Below are 14561 nucleotides of genomic sequence, written 5' to 3' on the forward strand. Positions count from 1 at the left end.
GAGGTCAAGGTACAAGGTAGATATGAAAGACAGAATAGGATAGAGGAACAGTAAGGTGAATGTGTTGGTATGTGTGCTAGAGCATATTATTATGACAAAAACTAACATCCCAATGTAGTGTTTAAAGACATCAATTGTATTTCATCTCTTACTTCACATCATACAGCTAAACCTATTGACCTGCTGGCAAAATACATCAGTGCAGAAGATGATGATCTTGCTATTGAGATGCATGAACCTTACACATATCTCTATGTAAGTACAAAACATTCGATTTTTTTTTTTTTAACCCAATTATACCTAAATTATCAACAGGCAGGAAAGAAATTGTTAGCAAAACTAAGAGTTTAAGTGATAAAAGTTTGTCAGTTATTATAATTGCATGCATGCAATAATGTTATTTAAACTTCAGAAATATTTAGAGTACATCCAATTTTTCAATTTTATTTTTTCCTAACCTGAAATTTTAAGTGTCAAGAATTATTAATAATAGGTGTTATTTGGTTAATTGATTATATTTAAATTCTTTCAAACTGCTCATGTATTCAAAAGCATACATGTTGGTGTGCCATACTTTAATTATTTGTTCTTTAGTTGGTTTGAATTATTTTAAGGCTATGGTGAAGTTCTGCCCAATTAGTTTGTTTCTCAAAGGAAACTACTTCTTTTACAATGTTAATGCCCATATATTTTTCAAGACCTTCTGAGTAATGCAGATAACTTGAAGAAGTAGGAGGTTGTTATGGATTATTGTAAGCAGCTGGCAGGAATACATTAGTGAAGAGAGAATTCTAGAGAGGTAAAATTCTAGGATGGGAGGTTTGGTGCAGGAAATGCAATGATAGGTATGTACATGAAGTGGGTTTGGGAGGAGATATTTCATAGTCAGTGGCTGACAGAAAAACACGAGTAAAGAAATACTTCCCGAGGGATACATTTCTGAAGTAGAAGGACTGGAGAATATATCTGATATAGTAGGAGGTAAAATATGTTCATCATGTGGGTTTGAGACAAGGTATTCAAGTCCCCAAGTAGAAGCTGTCGTGGTGGATAGTAGGGTAAGTATTGGTTAAAATTGTTGAAAATATCTGTTGAGTGCTGGACAGTAGAACTGTAGAAGTGGTAAATTTTATGGTGTAGAGGTGTAACTATAAGATGAAAGTTATGGAGATGAGGCTATAGTAACATTGGTAAAAGTATAATATATTGTTTGGGAAAAGCATGAGTGTCATTTAGTTTTATAACCACTCTCTTCTTTCCCAGCTCTGGTAGCTGTTCTAGTAGAATACCGATCTTGTTTTAAGGCTAAGGAGTGGCAAAGCAAGTGCTTGATGGAATTTAGTTAATTTCTCTTCACTTTCTGAATTTAAATCCTACTCATCATCCTTTAACATCCATTTAATGCTAGCATGGATTGGATGGTTTGACCCGGGCTGGCAAGCAGGAGAGCTGCACCAGGTTCCAGTTCGATTTGGCTTGGTTTCTATGGTGGGATGCCCTTCCTAATGCCAACCACTTTACTGTGTGTACTGGGTGCTTTTAATGTGACACTAACACAAGCATTTGTATATGGCACTGGCACAAGTGCTTTTTACACGGCACCAGCACAGAGCTCTTGTAAGACAATCTTCTTTATCATTACATGGTTACAGATAGCCATATCTATGCCAACATTTACATTCTTTGCCAATATATAGCAAAAGATATGGGATGAGATGCACTTGCATATGTGCACACAGACACACACATACCAGATGATCTAGATAATACAACTGATTTTAGTTGGTCATTTTACTCAGTAAAGGCAGTGAGTTGGCAGAATTGTTAGAGTGTTGGGTAGAATGCATTGTGTTCTAAGTTGAAATCCTACTGAGGTCAACTTTACCTTTCATCCTTTCAAGGTTGATAAAAAAGTATCAACTCAGATCAGTGAATTAGAGGGACAGACAAAATGGCTCTTAGTATCTGTTCTGGTACTTTGTGTTCCGACAGTAATACCTGCAATGACACTGGTACCAAGCTGTATCAGATATCAGACTAAGTTGGCAACCTTTCCCTTGGCTAAACACTGGTACTGTAGAAAAGGGAGACTTGTGGGTATAGGAGACTGCAAGTCTTCTTCAAAAATTCTTGTCTTATGTCATTTTCCTTTGACTAAATAGTCATCTCCAAGCAATACTTTGATATGTTGAAGAGGTTTGGGGCAAAGGTCAAGTGGCTTCGTCTTGAACAAGAACTGAACTAATCTTTATGCAGTATGGTGCACTGCCACAGTGGGTAGTCACAGTACGTAATTGATTGAATGAAAAGTACCCAGAAAGATAGATGGGGGTTGTGGATCTGCAACTTGATCCTCAGATTTTCCACCATGTGATCTCTTTCTATGAGGATTCATCAAATCAAAGGTATACTGCAGTCATCCTAGGGACATGCTTGAATTATTGCGAAAATGTGTTATGGCTGCCTTTATTGAGATGCATTGGAACATTGTGCTGGAATATAAAAAAATAGAAGTTAGAGAATTTGGAGTTGCCCACATCGAAGTTCACATCTACTATTTAATTCAAGATAGTTGAAATGTTTTGTCAATGACTTGTATTGTACATTTTTAAACATAGTGTGTTACATTGAATATTAAGATATGATTTATTTAAATCAAATGTGTGTGTGTGAGAGTGAGAGAGAGAGAGAGAGTGAGTGAGTGAGTGAGTTTCTGCACCGTTTCTCTCTCTTGTGTTCCACTCACATGTTTAGTCAACTCAGGGTTGTGGTAGAAAACACTAAGGTGCCACATGGTAGGATTGAACCTGGAAACACTTGAGAAGCAAAGCAAAACCTCTTAACTACTTTGTCATACCTGCACACATATATGGAATAATTAAAGCAATTCTGTTTAATATTCTTCTGTTTCAGGGTCTTACAGTACCAGACCTGGAAGACTTGCTTGAAGACATTAAAGTATATTTACAACTGGAACAAGGTAAAAATGCAGATTACTGGCGGGACATTATCACAGTTACAGAGGATGAGGTGAACAAACTGAAAAAGTTAGATCCTCTTAGTCGAGGTGAGACATGTGCTGTTTTGACTTTTCACATTCAAATTGGTTTAATCTGGCTATAATTATGATATTCTTGGTTTTGTTAACATGTTTGCTTTTATAATAATATAACCCCACCAAATTACACAAATAGTTGAAGTTTCCTTTGGTTGTTTATATCATTTTATATATATACATCAACATATCTAACAGCATCAGTATTATAATGACTAAAGTGTTATACTTTAATCAAGATAAACCACTCTATAAATAAATCCACATACCAAACATTATTGGTATTATAAGTAAATTGTTAAACCTTAGACAAGACACCACTGTGAGAGAATATACATTAACATATTTAACACTGTTAATAATAATCATCATCATCATCATTTTCAAATTTGCTTTTTCTATGTTGGCATGAGTTGGATGGGTCAGTTCAACACATGTCATAGTACATTGTCATCTCTTTTGTGAGGTTCAGCAACATAAAATGGTCCCTCACCACTTGTGCTCACATCTTTTACAATTTTTGTCTTCTGCAAATTCCTTCTGCTTGCATCACTAGGTACATAATTACCCAGCTGTCATTTTTCATATCCATCATGTTTCCATATTAATGAAGTTTCTCACTTGCATACCACAGTGAATACATCTTGCGTGTATCTTCTCTCAGTGTATTTGTGCTGCATTGTTCATGCATGCTGACATTACTCATTCAGTGGAGCATTCTAACCTGATTTCATTTTAGCTTTTGCATATCCTCCACAATCATTGCCAATGTCTCACAGGCATGCAATATTGCACTTTGTATACAAACATCATGCAACCGCCCCATCCCTCATAGAGAAAAACTCTATGTTATCAATAGAGATTAATAACTGCTCCATATACCTTTTTTCTTTTCTCTGGCTACTATACTTTAACACTACTCACCTCCACTGCTGATTTGGTTACCTAGGTTAACAAAGCTATCAATTATTTCTCACATATCTTCTGGGCAATTGAGAAAATTCATTCTTGGGTGCTTTTATTTACTAGCTGTTCCTGTGTATCCATCACATATGAAATCCTTCTTGTCTGTCAACCTAACTGAGATCCAACTGCTTCTTTTGTGTACCCTTTGTTTGCAGTAGGTACAAAGTGTAGAGTTTTCTTTCTATATATTGAACATGGTCAGTTCCTTGGTGGTGTGATGTTCTGGTTTCTTCTCTGCTCACAAAAATTTTCACCTTTCCTAGTTCAGTTTTTAGGCCTTGGTTCTAAGTCCTGCTTCCACATTAGGAACTTAAACCTTTAATTCTTCAACTGATTCACAAAGACCTGAGTATTAAGACTCAAAAAAATCACTTATTGACACAACATAACCATTTCAAGATTCACTTGCTTATACACTACATAAACTTACCAACACCCTGCAATCATTAAAAAAAACTCATCTATTACACATTTACCCTATCATTTCTCTCAGTTGCATCCTTCTGGAATTCTCAACCATCCTATACTCAAGAAGACCTGCCCTCCATAGCAGAAGTGTTAAGGTCACTCCTCCTGGTGAAGAAGATTGGCCTGCAAAAGTCGTGTGCTGGTGTCAAATAAAGAGCACTCGTGCCGGTGCCAAATGAAAAGAGCTCCATGTGGTGCCACGTTAAAAGCACCCAGCACACACTGTAAAGTGGTTGGCATTAGGAGGGGCATCCATCCATTGAAACCAAGCTAAATTAGATTATAACCTAGTACAGCTCTCCAGTTTGCCTGCTCTGATCAAACCATCCAACTCATGCTAGCACGGAAAATTTACATTTAAGGATGATGATGATGACACTGACCTGTAAAAGTTCAAACTAAACAACAATCACATCTGTCTCACTAGTGGGGATCTATACAGATAACTCCTCTATAGGCTAATAAATACAAAAAAAAAAAAAGGACTTGATTTTTTTTCTGTTTTTAAGGCATGCTGAGTCTGATGAATAAATACATTGGGAGAAGATAGCCATTCCTGCATCCATCCTCTTACTACTATCATTACATACTGTGGCTAATAGCCTCTCTACTTCATTACCTACTTCATGTTGTACTATCAACTCACTGTTATTATCACTACTACCAGCATCACTCCCCTTTACCACTAAATATACCACCACACGACTACATTACCACCTTCAACACCATTTCATTATTATTGTGCTGTCATTAATCATCATCATGTTACTACTTCATTGTTATCATTGCAACACCACCAGGTTGGAATGACATAACTACCATACCTACCATACCTGCATTAATAGATTTATCTTCCTGATATATATAGATTATAGGGTTAGTAGCAATGTAGTAATGTAAACCATTTCTCCCTAATTACAGATTATGCTGGTGACCGAAGAGAAGGAATTAACCACTCAGTCAGCAGTGAAGTGTCCACTATATTTAAAGGGAAAACTACAAATCAATTGTTACTTCTACAGGAACAGATGAAGAAGAAATTGCAAGGCGGAGAGGGCATTGATATCGGTAAATTTAACCAGGTTTTAGTGTTATTACAACTGTGACTGTCCCTTCTCTATCCTGTTACTATTACTTGGGCTGCCACTGTCTAGTTGATAGCATGAAAAGGATGTTTTGGTCCTGTTGCTACCATTATTATCACTTCTCTTGTCCTGTTATCCTCTACTATCATTCTCTTTCCTGTTGCTATCATTATTATCACTTCTCTTGTCCTGTTATCCTCTACTATCATTCTCTTTCCTGTTGCTATCATTATTATCACTTCTCTTGTCCTGTTATCCTCTACTATCATTCTCTTTCCTGTTGCTACCATTATTATCATGTCTCTCTTGTCCTGTTATACTCTACTATCATTCTCTTTCCTGTTGCTATCATTATTATCACTTCTCTTGTCCTGTTATCCTCTACTATCATTCTCTTTCCTGTTGCTATCATTATTATCACTTCTCTTGTCCTGTTATACTCTACTATCATTCTCTTTCCTGTTGCTATCATTATTATCACTTCTCTTGTGGGTTTCCTGTCTGATATTGACTATGTCCCTTTCTCTGACCAGACTTAGAGGCACTATATAAGGTTATGGGTGCAGCCCTTATTCATTTGACTAATATTTGACCATAAAAATGAATGAATGAATGAAAAGAAAACTCTGATGGAATGACTACAACTACTATTTTTACTACTGCTACAGTTATTTCTCTTTTGTGTATAAGGTAGTCCTAGGAGAAGTGTGGAGTAGGCTGTACCCATGACCTTTTAGATTGGTGAGATTGATGAAATTGGTGCATATTCTGAACATTTGTTGGTGATGGTCTTTAGGAATAAAATATCATGTGGTGGGAGGGTGGGATTTGATTTGAAAGCTTGAATTGAGTGACTTTTGTCAAAAGCACTCTAGTGTCAGGTGCTTGTTTTAAACCATGTAATGTGTTAAATCAAACAAAGCTCCACCCCTCCCTGCACAGGCTTCTAATAAAGAAGAAAATCATGCCTTTGGCAACCATAGTTTTGGGCAACCTGCAACCAATAGAACTTTCTGCATGACATGCCTAATGAAAAATTACCTTCAGGGCTTTTAGTAGTGTGGCCCATTTGATGATGAGTCACATCTCATGCAGCCTGCTTCTTGTAAAAGGTTGCCCATGTTTGGCTTATATTGTGTGCAAGCACTAAGCGGATGTTCAACAAGAAAGTGAAAATGAATGGAGACTCATGCATGCCAGAACAAGGCTGCAGTCAGTAGAATGAGTTGTTGATGAGTGAAGATGCAGCAGCAGATGGCTCATCATCACATGAAAATAATTAGTTTAAATAAGGAATACAAATTTTTCCTTATCTTTAAGTTTTTAGGCATCCTGAATCCATTCATTCAAGGATAAGCTGATGTAAAATATGCCATCAGGTAAGAATAACTATTAAATACATAATTTGTATTTGTATTAAGTTCTGTTTTCTGTTATGCTACAGGCTACTGGGAGTCATTGATGTCACAGCTGAATGCACACATTGCAAGGACAAGGCTCAGAGAAAGACATCAAGATGTCCTCCGCCAGAAATTATTCAAATTGAAACAAGAGGTAATTTTTGTTGTCATCATCATCATCATCAGCAGCAGCAGCAGCAGTATACTACTCATCAAAAATTATAGGATTTTATTGAGTATAGAATAGATTATACAAACACATATTTGAGAGAAACTTTATAGATAGCAATAAAGTGTTCCTCATTACACCATTTTGTAATGTGGAAATGTTTTCTTATTGTATCTTATGCTCTTATCTGTCACTAAATATTCTCAATCTCTCTCTCACTCTTTCTTCTTTTCTGTATCCTCCTCACCATTCACATATCCAAAGCAGTACAGTTACCACTCAACACAGTAGATTTATTTTCAAAAGTGGCTATCTAACATGGTGCCTAACCTACAGCAAAGAATGTTCTACAGCAGAAGTTTTCCTATTGTAAAGGCTTTTGTAGAAGCTATGTTACAGTGAAAGCTATCCTACTGAACAAAATGATTTACTTCAATTTCTTCCAATTTCATGATAGTTCTCATCATTTACCATTGTATGCTACTTTATATATCTGGTACCTTCTTGCTATCTGTTGCTACACATTATCATATATTTATTGTTAATTCACCCTTGTTGTATATCTAAAAATACATTTGTTGCTATCCTTCATCTATGAAATCTAAGGCTTAGCTTTCTCAAGGTATATCTATCACTTCCATTTGTTTCTTAGTACTATTTCACCCAACTCCTAAACTGACCCTATGTTTTTCATATGGTCTAAGAATGTGCTACCATTTCAGTAGCAGAAAAGATGTGCCAAGGCAAAAAGGAAAAACAATTCGAAACAGACCACCCAGGTTACAAACCAGAAGGCAAGAACAAAGAAAACTTATCTTTCAACTACACACCGCCTGCACCAACATCAACACCTTCACTGACACTCCAACAACAACAACAAATGTAATACTCACATGTACAACATTAATCACAGTTGTTGTGTGAGAGGTGGTTTCTGAGTGTGCGGCCATGTCTCATGATTCTAACAGGAAGACTAGATTTGCTGCTGTTTTTCAACTGACAGATTTAAAAAACAATATTTACCAAAGAAGTAACTTTACATTAAGGAGTGGAACGTACAATTTCCTGTAATTCAGACTGCCTATGGTCCCAGTAGACCAAATGGAAAAGGTGTTGCCATGGAGGATAGTGAGGGAGATGCACTGGAACAGCCACTCTGACTCACAGGGCTTGCACAGCTCTGAACAAATTTCAGTTCTTCACACTTTATGACTATATTCCATATGTGTTGCTCATATAGTGACACTCACATATCATTTTGACTTGTGCACTCATCATAAACACATGTAAACTATATCTAAGAGAAATACATTTGGCTGATTGGCAAACCTTCATTTACAAACACAATAAGTTCATTAACATACAAGTTCTGCTTCCTGTCTTCCACTACTACAACAGATTCTGCTCTTATCAACTTGTTCACTTTACACTATCCTTATCTGTACATCTGTGTCTCTTTTTGTTACCCTTGAATCTGCTACTAAACACTTTATCTAACTATTTGTGTCTAGAACTGCATCTCCCAATCTCACCAAGTTATTGCTAGCCTTTCTGTTCACAAAGGGTTAAAAAGATCAGTAGACACTGTCTCTTTTCAAACTATCCAATACATTTAAACATTCCTCCAAGAAGTCGAACACTTACATGATTTTAAAACTGCTTTCTGTTCTAGCTTCTCATTATAATAATATCAAGGACAATGGGTTAGTAGAATCAGTAGAATTGCAGTTAAAGTACTTTGTTATACTGGAGCATGGTGCAGCTCTCCAGCTTACCTGTTCCAGTCAAACTGTCTAACCCATGCCAGTTTGGAAAGTGAATGCTAAATGATGATGATGATGATGATTTTGTTACATCTCTGTATGAATGCAGGCATGGTTGAGTGAGTAACAACCACAGGGTCTTGGGTTCAAGTCCACAGCACTTTGGGAAAGTGCCTTTACCATAGTTTCACTGTTTTGTGAAATGAAATTGGTAAATTGGAAACTGTGTAGAAGCCTGTCTGATAGACTGTGTCTGTAAATTCAAAGATCCAGCCTTGCTACAGTGTCACATTGATTCTACCTAGTAATTACATTATTAAGCTTCTGTAGACTACATGGCCACTTCATATGCTAATTAGTAGGTCATCTAGTTGGATGCTCTTTTGTCCAAATCAGTAGGAGTCCATCATCACATCTCTACACCTTGAGTTCAAAACCCACTGAAGCCATCTTTCTGGAGTCAATGAAACAAGTGCCAGTTAAGTGCTTGGATCAATATAATCATCTGTACTTCTCTCTCACAGAATTTATATCATTGTCCATCATTTTAAGTCCACTTGTACATACTTGCAAGGGTCAAACAGTTTACTGAGGCAGATTTGTCGATGGTGGGATGCCTGTCCGGTCAACAACACTCATCTCTTTCCAAGCAACGAAAAGGATGAGTTTCCACAGAATATTGGTAACCAATAACAGTGCTTGTAGAACAGTGACACTCATTACAACTGTCATGTGATCAAGACAAGGAAACACAAACATCATACATTCTCACACACACACACACACACACACACATATATACAATGTATGGTGGGCTTCCTTCATTTAACATCTATCAAATTCCACTCACAAGGATTTGGTTGGCTTGGGGCTATTGTAGGAGATATTTCCCCAAGGTACTACACAGTGAGACTGAATCCGAAACCATGTGGTTGGGAACCAATCTTCTTAACCACACCTGCACCTATATATAATAATATTCTATCCAGGCATTTACATTTCTAGGACCTTCTAAGCCACAAGGGTAGAGATTATAAATGAAGAACTATATCAAAAATGGTGATAGAAATTATTACAACTATTTTATCAAGATATATAATCTGAAAGATTGTGTTTAAACATTCTGTTGTATACTAGTGAAATAATTTTGTCCATTTAGAATGCACACTATTATAGATCCATTACTAAGCTGGCAGAATTGTTAGCACATCTGTCAAAAGTCTTAGTAGCATTTCTTTCGGTTCTTTATGTTCTGAGTTCAAATTCTACCAAGGTCAACTTTACCTTTTGCTTTTGCAGCTTGATAAAATAAGTAGCAGTCAAGAACATGAGTAGCCTCTCCACCTCAAATTATAGTAGGTACAAGGATCTGATCCAGTCCCTGACATACTTGACACATTGTCCCAAAATGTTTTTGGTACGAGAAACACACATCCTCAGGACTACTTATAAACCTTTATTGTATATGACTTAATAAACAATTCTTTTGTGATTCTTTATGCTTATGGCTAACAAGATAAGCTAGCTGGTATTTTATCTTCATTGTGTATTTTATTACAGCAAGGAATTGAGTCTGCTCCACTGTTTCCTATCTTGGTTGAAAGTGAGGGTTCACAGAGAGTTCCTGCAAACAATAATGTACTACAGCCAAGTTCAAGTTCAGCTGATGGTGGAAGTGAATCTGTAACAACACAAAATAAAGTCGACTCCAGTGTAACAGCACCAGCAAGCACTTCTGAGGGAGAAGAAATGCAAGATGGGGCCACGTAAGTCAGGCTTTTTTTAAAAAATAAATCTCCAAATTATTTACAACATTGAGATTTGTTGCAAACAACGTCTCTTAGTCTTGAGTTCTTTTTGTTATAGTTGTAATGTGATTACTACTGATTGTTATGCAGTGTGTTCTATAGTCTTTGTGATATGGTTGTAACTCAGTTAATACTGAATATGTTATTATGTGGATTGTCATATATCTTTTGTGACATAGTTGTAACATATAAAGTTTGTGCAAAAAAAGAGCAATTAACTGTTTTTTAAAAAACCAAATTTTCGCTTTACAATTTAATGAAACTTATCTCCTTCAATATAATCCCCTCTCCTGTTGGTAACATCACTTTCAACTTTTTCTTATTGTTTTGGAACATGTCCTGATGCATTTTCAAGAACAGTGTGCTATTCATGTAGTGAAGTTTTTTGATTTCCTCTGTTATCTAAAATCAGTGATCTTTCAGACTGGGTGTCAACTTTGGGAATGCAAAAACATAAGCAACGGCTAAATCTAGAGCAGGGCACCAACGTTTTGGCAAAACATCATGGATAACAAGTGACATGTGAGAAGATGCATTATGTTGCCTCATCCTAGTTTTGTTTATCCATTCTCTTGCATTGTCTCTCTCAAACACCTCTAGACATCCAAGTAAAATTGTCTATTGATTGTCTGGTCAAATGGAAGAAACTTGTGATAAAAGACACCCTTCCATTCAAAGAAAATGTTTCAGCAACTAAGACATACCTGTTTTGGACACAACAACAGTTTCCCATCTAATTGCATTGAATACCATTTTGTTTTCATTAAAATAGCAGAGATTTATATTTATCATCTGTTATTATAGTTTCAAAAAAGTGTTATTAGTATTCAAACAATCAAACTGACTGATTGTTACTCTGTTCTGTTTTGTTTGTCTCTCAGCAGATTTAGCACAAATATTTTGGTAGCATGATGCATTTTAATTATTTTCTTTTAAAATCACATAGCAAGGACTTTTACAAATGCTTATTTCTTGAGAAATTCATTGGCAGTACAGTGACAGTTTTTTTCAGATCACAGCACACACTTGTATATAATTGTTGTCCATTGTCTTTGAAGATAATCCTGGGTTGGAATCACTTTTGATGTCTTCTTCCTGTTTATAAATACTCATGTTACACACGAGATTGTGTGTAGCTGAAGCAGTTCTCTCCATAAGCCTCTTGCAACATTAGAAAATTCTCTATATCCGTCATTGTTTAACTTATGGCAAACCACCAAGTGTACTAAACATACATTCATTCCGGTGCATATAGATTGATGACTAATTGATATAATGTGATATGGTTATTATTAAACTGCAGGCCAATGTCACCCATACACAGCACTGTTATCACAAGCTCACCATGTCAGCTGATTGGTGCACTGTCTTAAAAGATTGTTTCTTTTTGGACAAACTTCATATTTGTAACTATGGTAACACTGAGTGTGTTATAGTATTAATGAATATTGTATAATATTCTGATATATGTAATATTTACATTTTGTATAATATTCTAATTCCCCACAGCACTGAAACCACTCATTCTGATACTAACATTTATTGCAATATATATTTCATAAAAATTTTAAAGCCTGTTTATGAATGTAAGAATTAATTCAATTAATATATTTGTTTAGTTCTGAACCTGTTTTTACTGAACAAGACTTAGTCAATCAGTGCCAAGATGACTATGAAAATGGTGGATACAGCCCAAAACTTCTTCGCTTGGATGAATTGGAGTTTGATGCCATTGTCTTTGATCCTGTTGATGATTTGAAGAAATTAGAGCTAGCTCGAGAACAAGTGTTAACTACAGGTCGAGTCAAAGTAAGTTTATACTTAATTCTTTTTTTAATGACAACCAAAGGAAGAGGAGAAGTGCTATGATCTTTGCAGACCCATCCAAACATTTGAATATTTATAGATTGATATCTGTAGGAAAATTTTGGAGGAGAGACTTCCAGAGGGTTGTAGTTCTGGGGGAAAAGAACTGTGAGTGTGAGATATAGGTACCATACAGTAGGAGTGGTGAGAAGAGGAGGAAAGATGAGTTAGTCAGTTCAGATTGCTAGTTCAAAGGAGACAAAGCCAATGTTGTATTGATTGAAAAGGCAGAGAAGAAACAGCATGTCTGTAAGCATGTGGTTGAAGTGTGTTCGTGATTGAAACTACATTAATCAGTTAAATGACTTTCTGCTTTCAGTTTAGGATATTTATGTGTATAGCAGCAGCATGGTCATGTAGATGTCAGCACAGTATACCTGTGAGAGTCAAGCATACACACATATCTATTAATATCTGCATACATATCTATACATGTGCACACACATACTCACACACACACACAAATGCATAAAATATTTCTGAAAGTATGAATATAGTGTAGCTCAATAGATTTTTCAAATATGTGTTGGTTTATATAAATTTGCAAATCTATATCTTATTTGAACAACAGATGCCCACAGAAAATCTGTTTTTCCAGACAATTTATTAAAGAATGATAAGGAGAAAGCAAAAACCCCCATTAAAATTCTTATCTTAGGCACAGCTGTGTTACTAATAATACACGTTTAAAATAAAAGCTGTTCCTCACACCATCATTTTCATTTTACATATCCATTTTTCCATTCTGACACAGGTTGGGCAGGCATTTTTCTAATACATTGTCTTCCTACCTGTGGTTCTTTGTATTCTGATACAAACAACAGAGGAAACATGACAATTTTTGTTACTGTGTATGTCATATTTTCTTCAGCTTGTTTTTTTGGTTGGCTGTCCTTCCTATTGCCAACTATTTTAGAGTATGGACTGGGTGTATTTTATCATGCCAGTGATACTCAAGAGGTTTTCTGCGAGGACTACAGAAATTCTTTTACCATGTATCAGTTTTTGTTTTGAAAATGCAGTCAATGCATGCACAATCTTAAACCTTCCTAAAGAGGACCATCTGACTGACAGCAACAATTCACCGGCTCACAGTCTCTGTTCTTTTTTCTGTCTTTGTTGTTACTCGTATTTACTACACCACAATTTACTGCCACCCAGGCTCATCCAGTTATCCCATCTTTTATGCTATTTCTGCACCAAACACTTTATATAGTTTTTCTGTCCCATAAACATAACTATCTGGTATCCTGCCTTGCCTGTGTTTTTCCTGCAGGCACCAAAATAATGATAACATCCAAATTGCTACCTAAGCAGCTGAAGGTTATTGGAATTGAGACTCTGCATTGTCATACTGCAGAAAAATGCAATCCTATATTCTGCAAGAATCCTAAGAAAAATTCTTGAGATTTGAGAAGATTCGCTGTTATCAAACTTCAAGGTAACATCCTTGCTAGCTAACATAGCATGTAACAGTTATAATAAATAATAATAGTGATAATCCTTTCTATTAAAGGCACAAAGAACTTAATTTATTGACCATCAAAGTCAACCTCAGTGGAATTTGAAATGAAAGGTAATGATGGGTGAAATACTGCTAAGCATTTTATCCAGCATGCTAACAATTCTGCCTCCCTTTCTGTTCTAGCTGTAATGATCTCTGCTCCTTGTAGTTACTAAATTTTGAACCAACACTGCTTTGGGCCTACTTTTCTAAATAGACATTAAACTTCTCTGTTTTATACATGATTTGTTGATCATGTCACAGTTACTTATGTATGATTTCTCTGTTGTAGACAACAGAGTGAAGACCTTTTGAATGAATGGCCAGTATCTTGTATCCTATCACCAAATAGCATTGTTTCCATAGCAAAGATATTTCATTCTGTCCACCTGGGTTATAAATGACCAATCCACTTGTACAAAGAATATTTTGTTAGCTTCTTCTGCAGCTTGAAATCTTCCCATTTACTGGAAGACA

General features: G+C 36.0%; 1 protein-coding gene across 1 annotated transcript in view; it reads left to right on the forward strand.

Moving 5' to 3' along the window:
* Positions 1 to 14561, forward strand: part of LOC106870232 (splicing factor Cactin) — a 43482-nt gene that overhangs the window by 19901 nt on the left and 9020 nt on the right. Inside the window, exons 9-14 of the mRNA XM_014916247.3 lie at positions 167 to 255; positions 2914 to 3067; positions 5411 to 5557; positions 7019 to 7128; positions 10467 to 10672; positions 12334 to 12523. Coding sequence (XP_014771733.1) covers positions 167 to 255; positions 2914 to 3067; positions 5411 to 5557; positions 7019 to 7128; positions 10467 to 10672; positions 12334 to 12523 — 896 coding nt within the window. The remainder of the gene's footprint in view (positions 1 to 166; positions 256 to 2913; positions 3068 to 5410; positions 5558 to 7018; positions 7129 to 10466; positions 10673 to 12333; positions 12524 to 14561) is intronic.

This window comes from Octopus bimaculoides, chromosome 3 (assembly GCF_046866305.1).
Source record: "Octopus bimaculoides isolate indiv1 chromosome 3, ASM4686630v1, whole genome shotgun sequence".
NCBI lineage: Eukaryota > Metazoa > Mollusca > Cephalopoda > Octopoda > Octopodidae > Octopus > Octopus bimaculoides.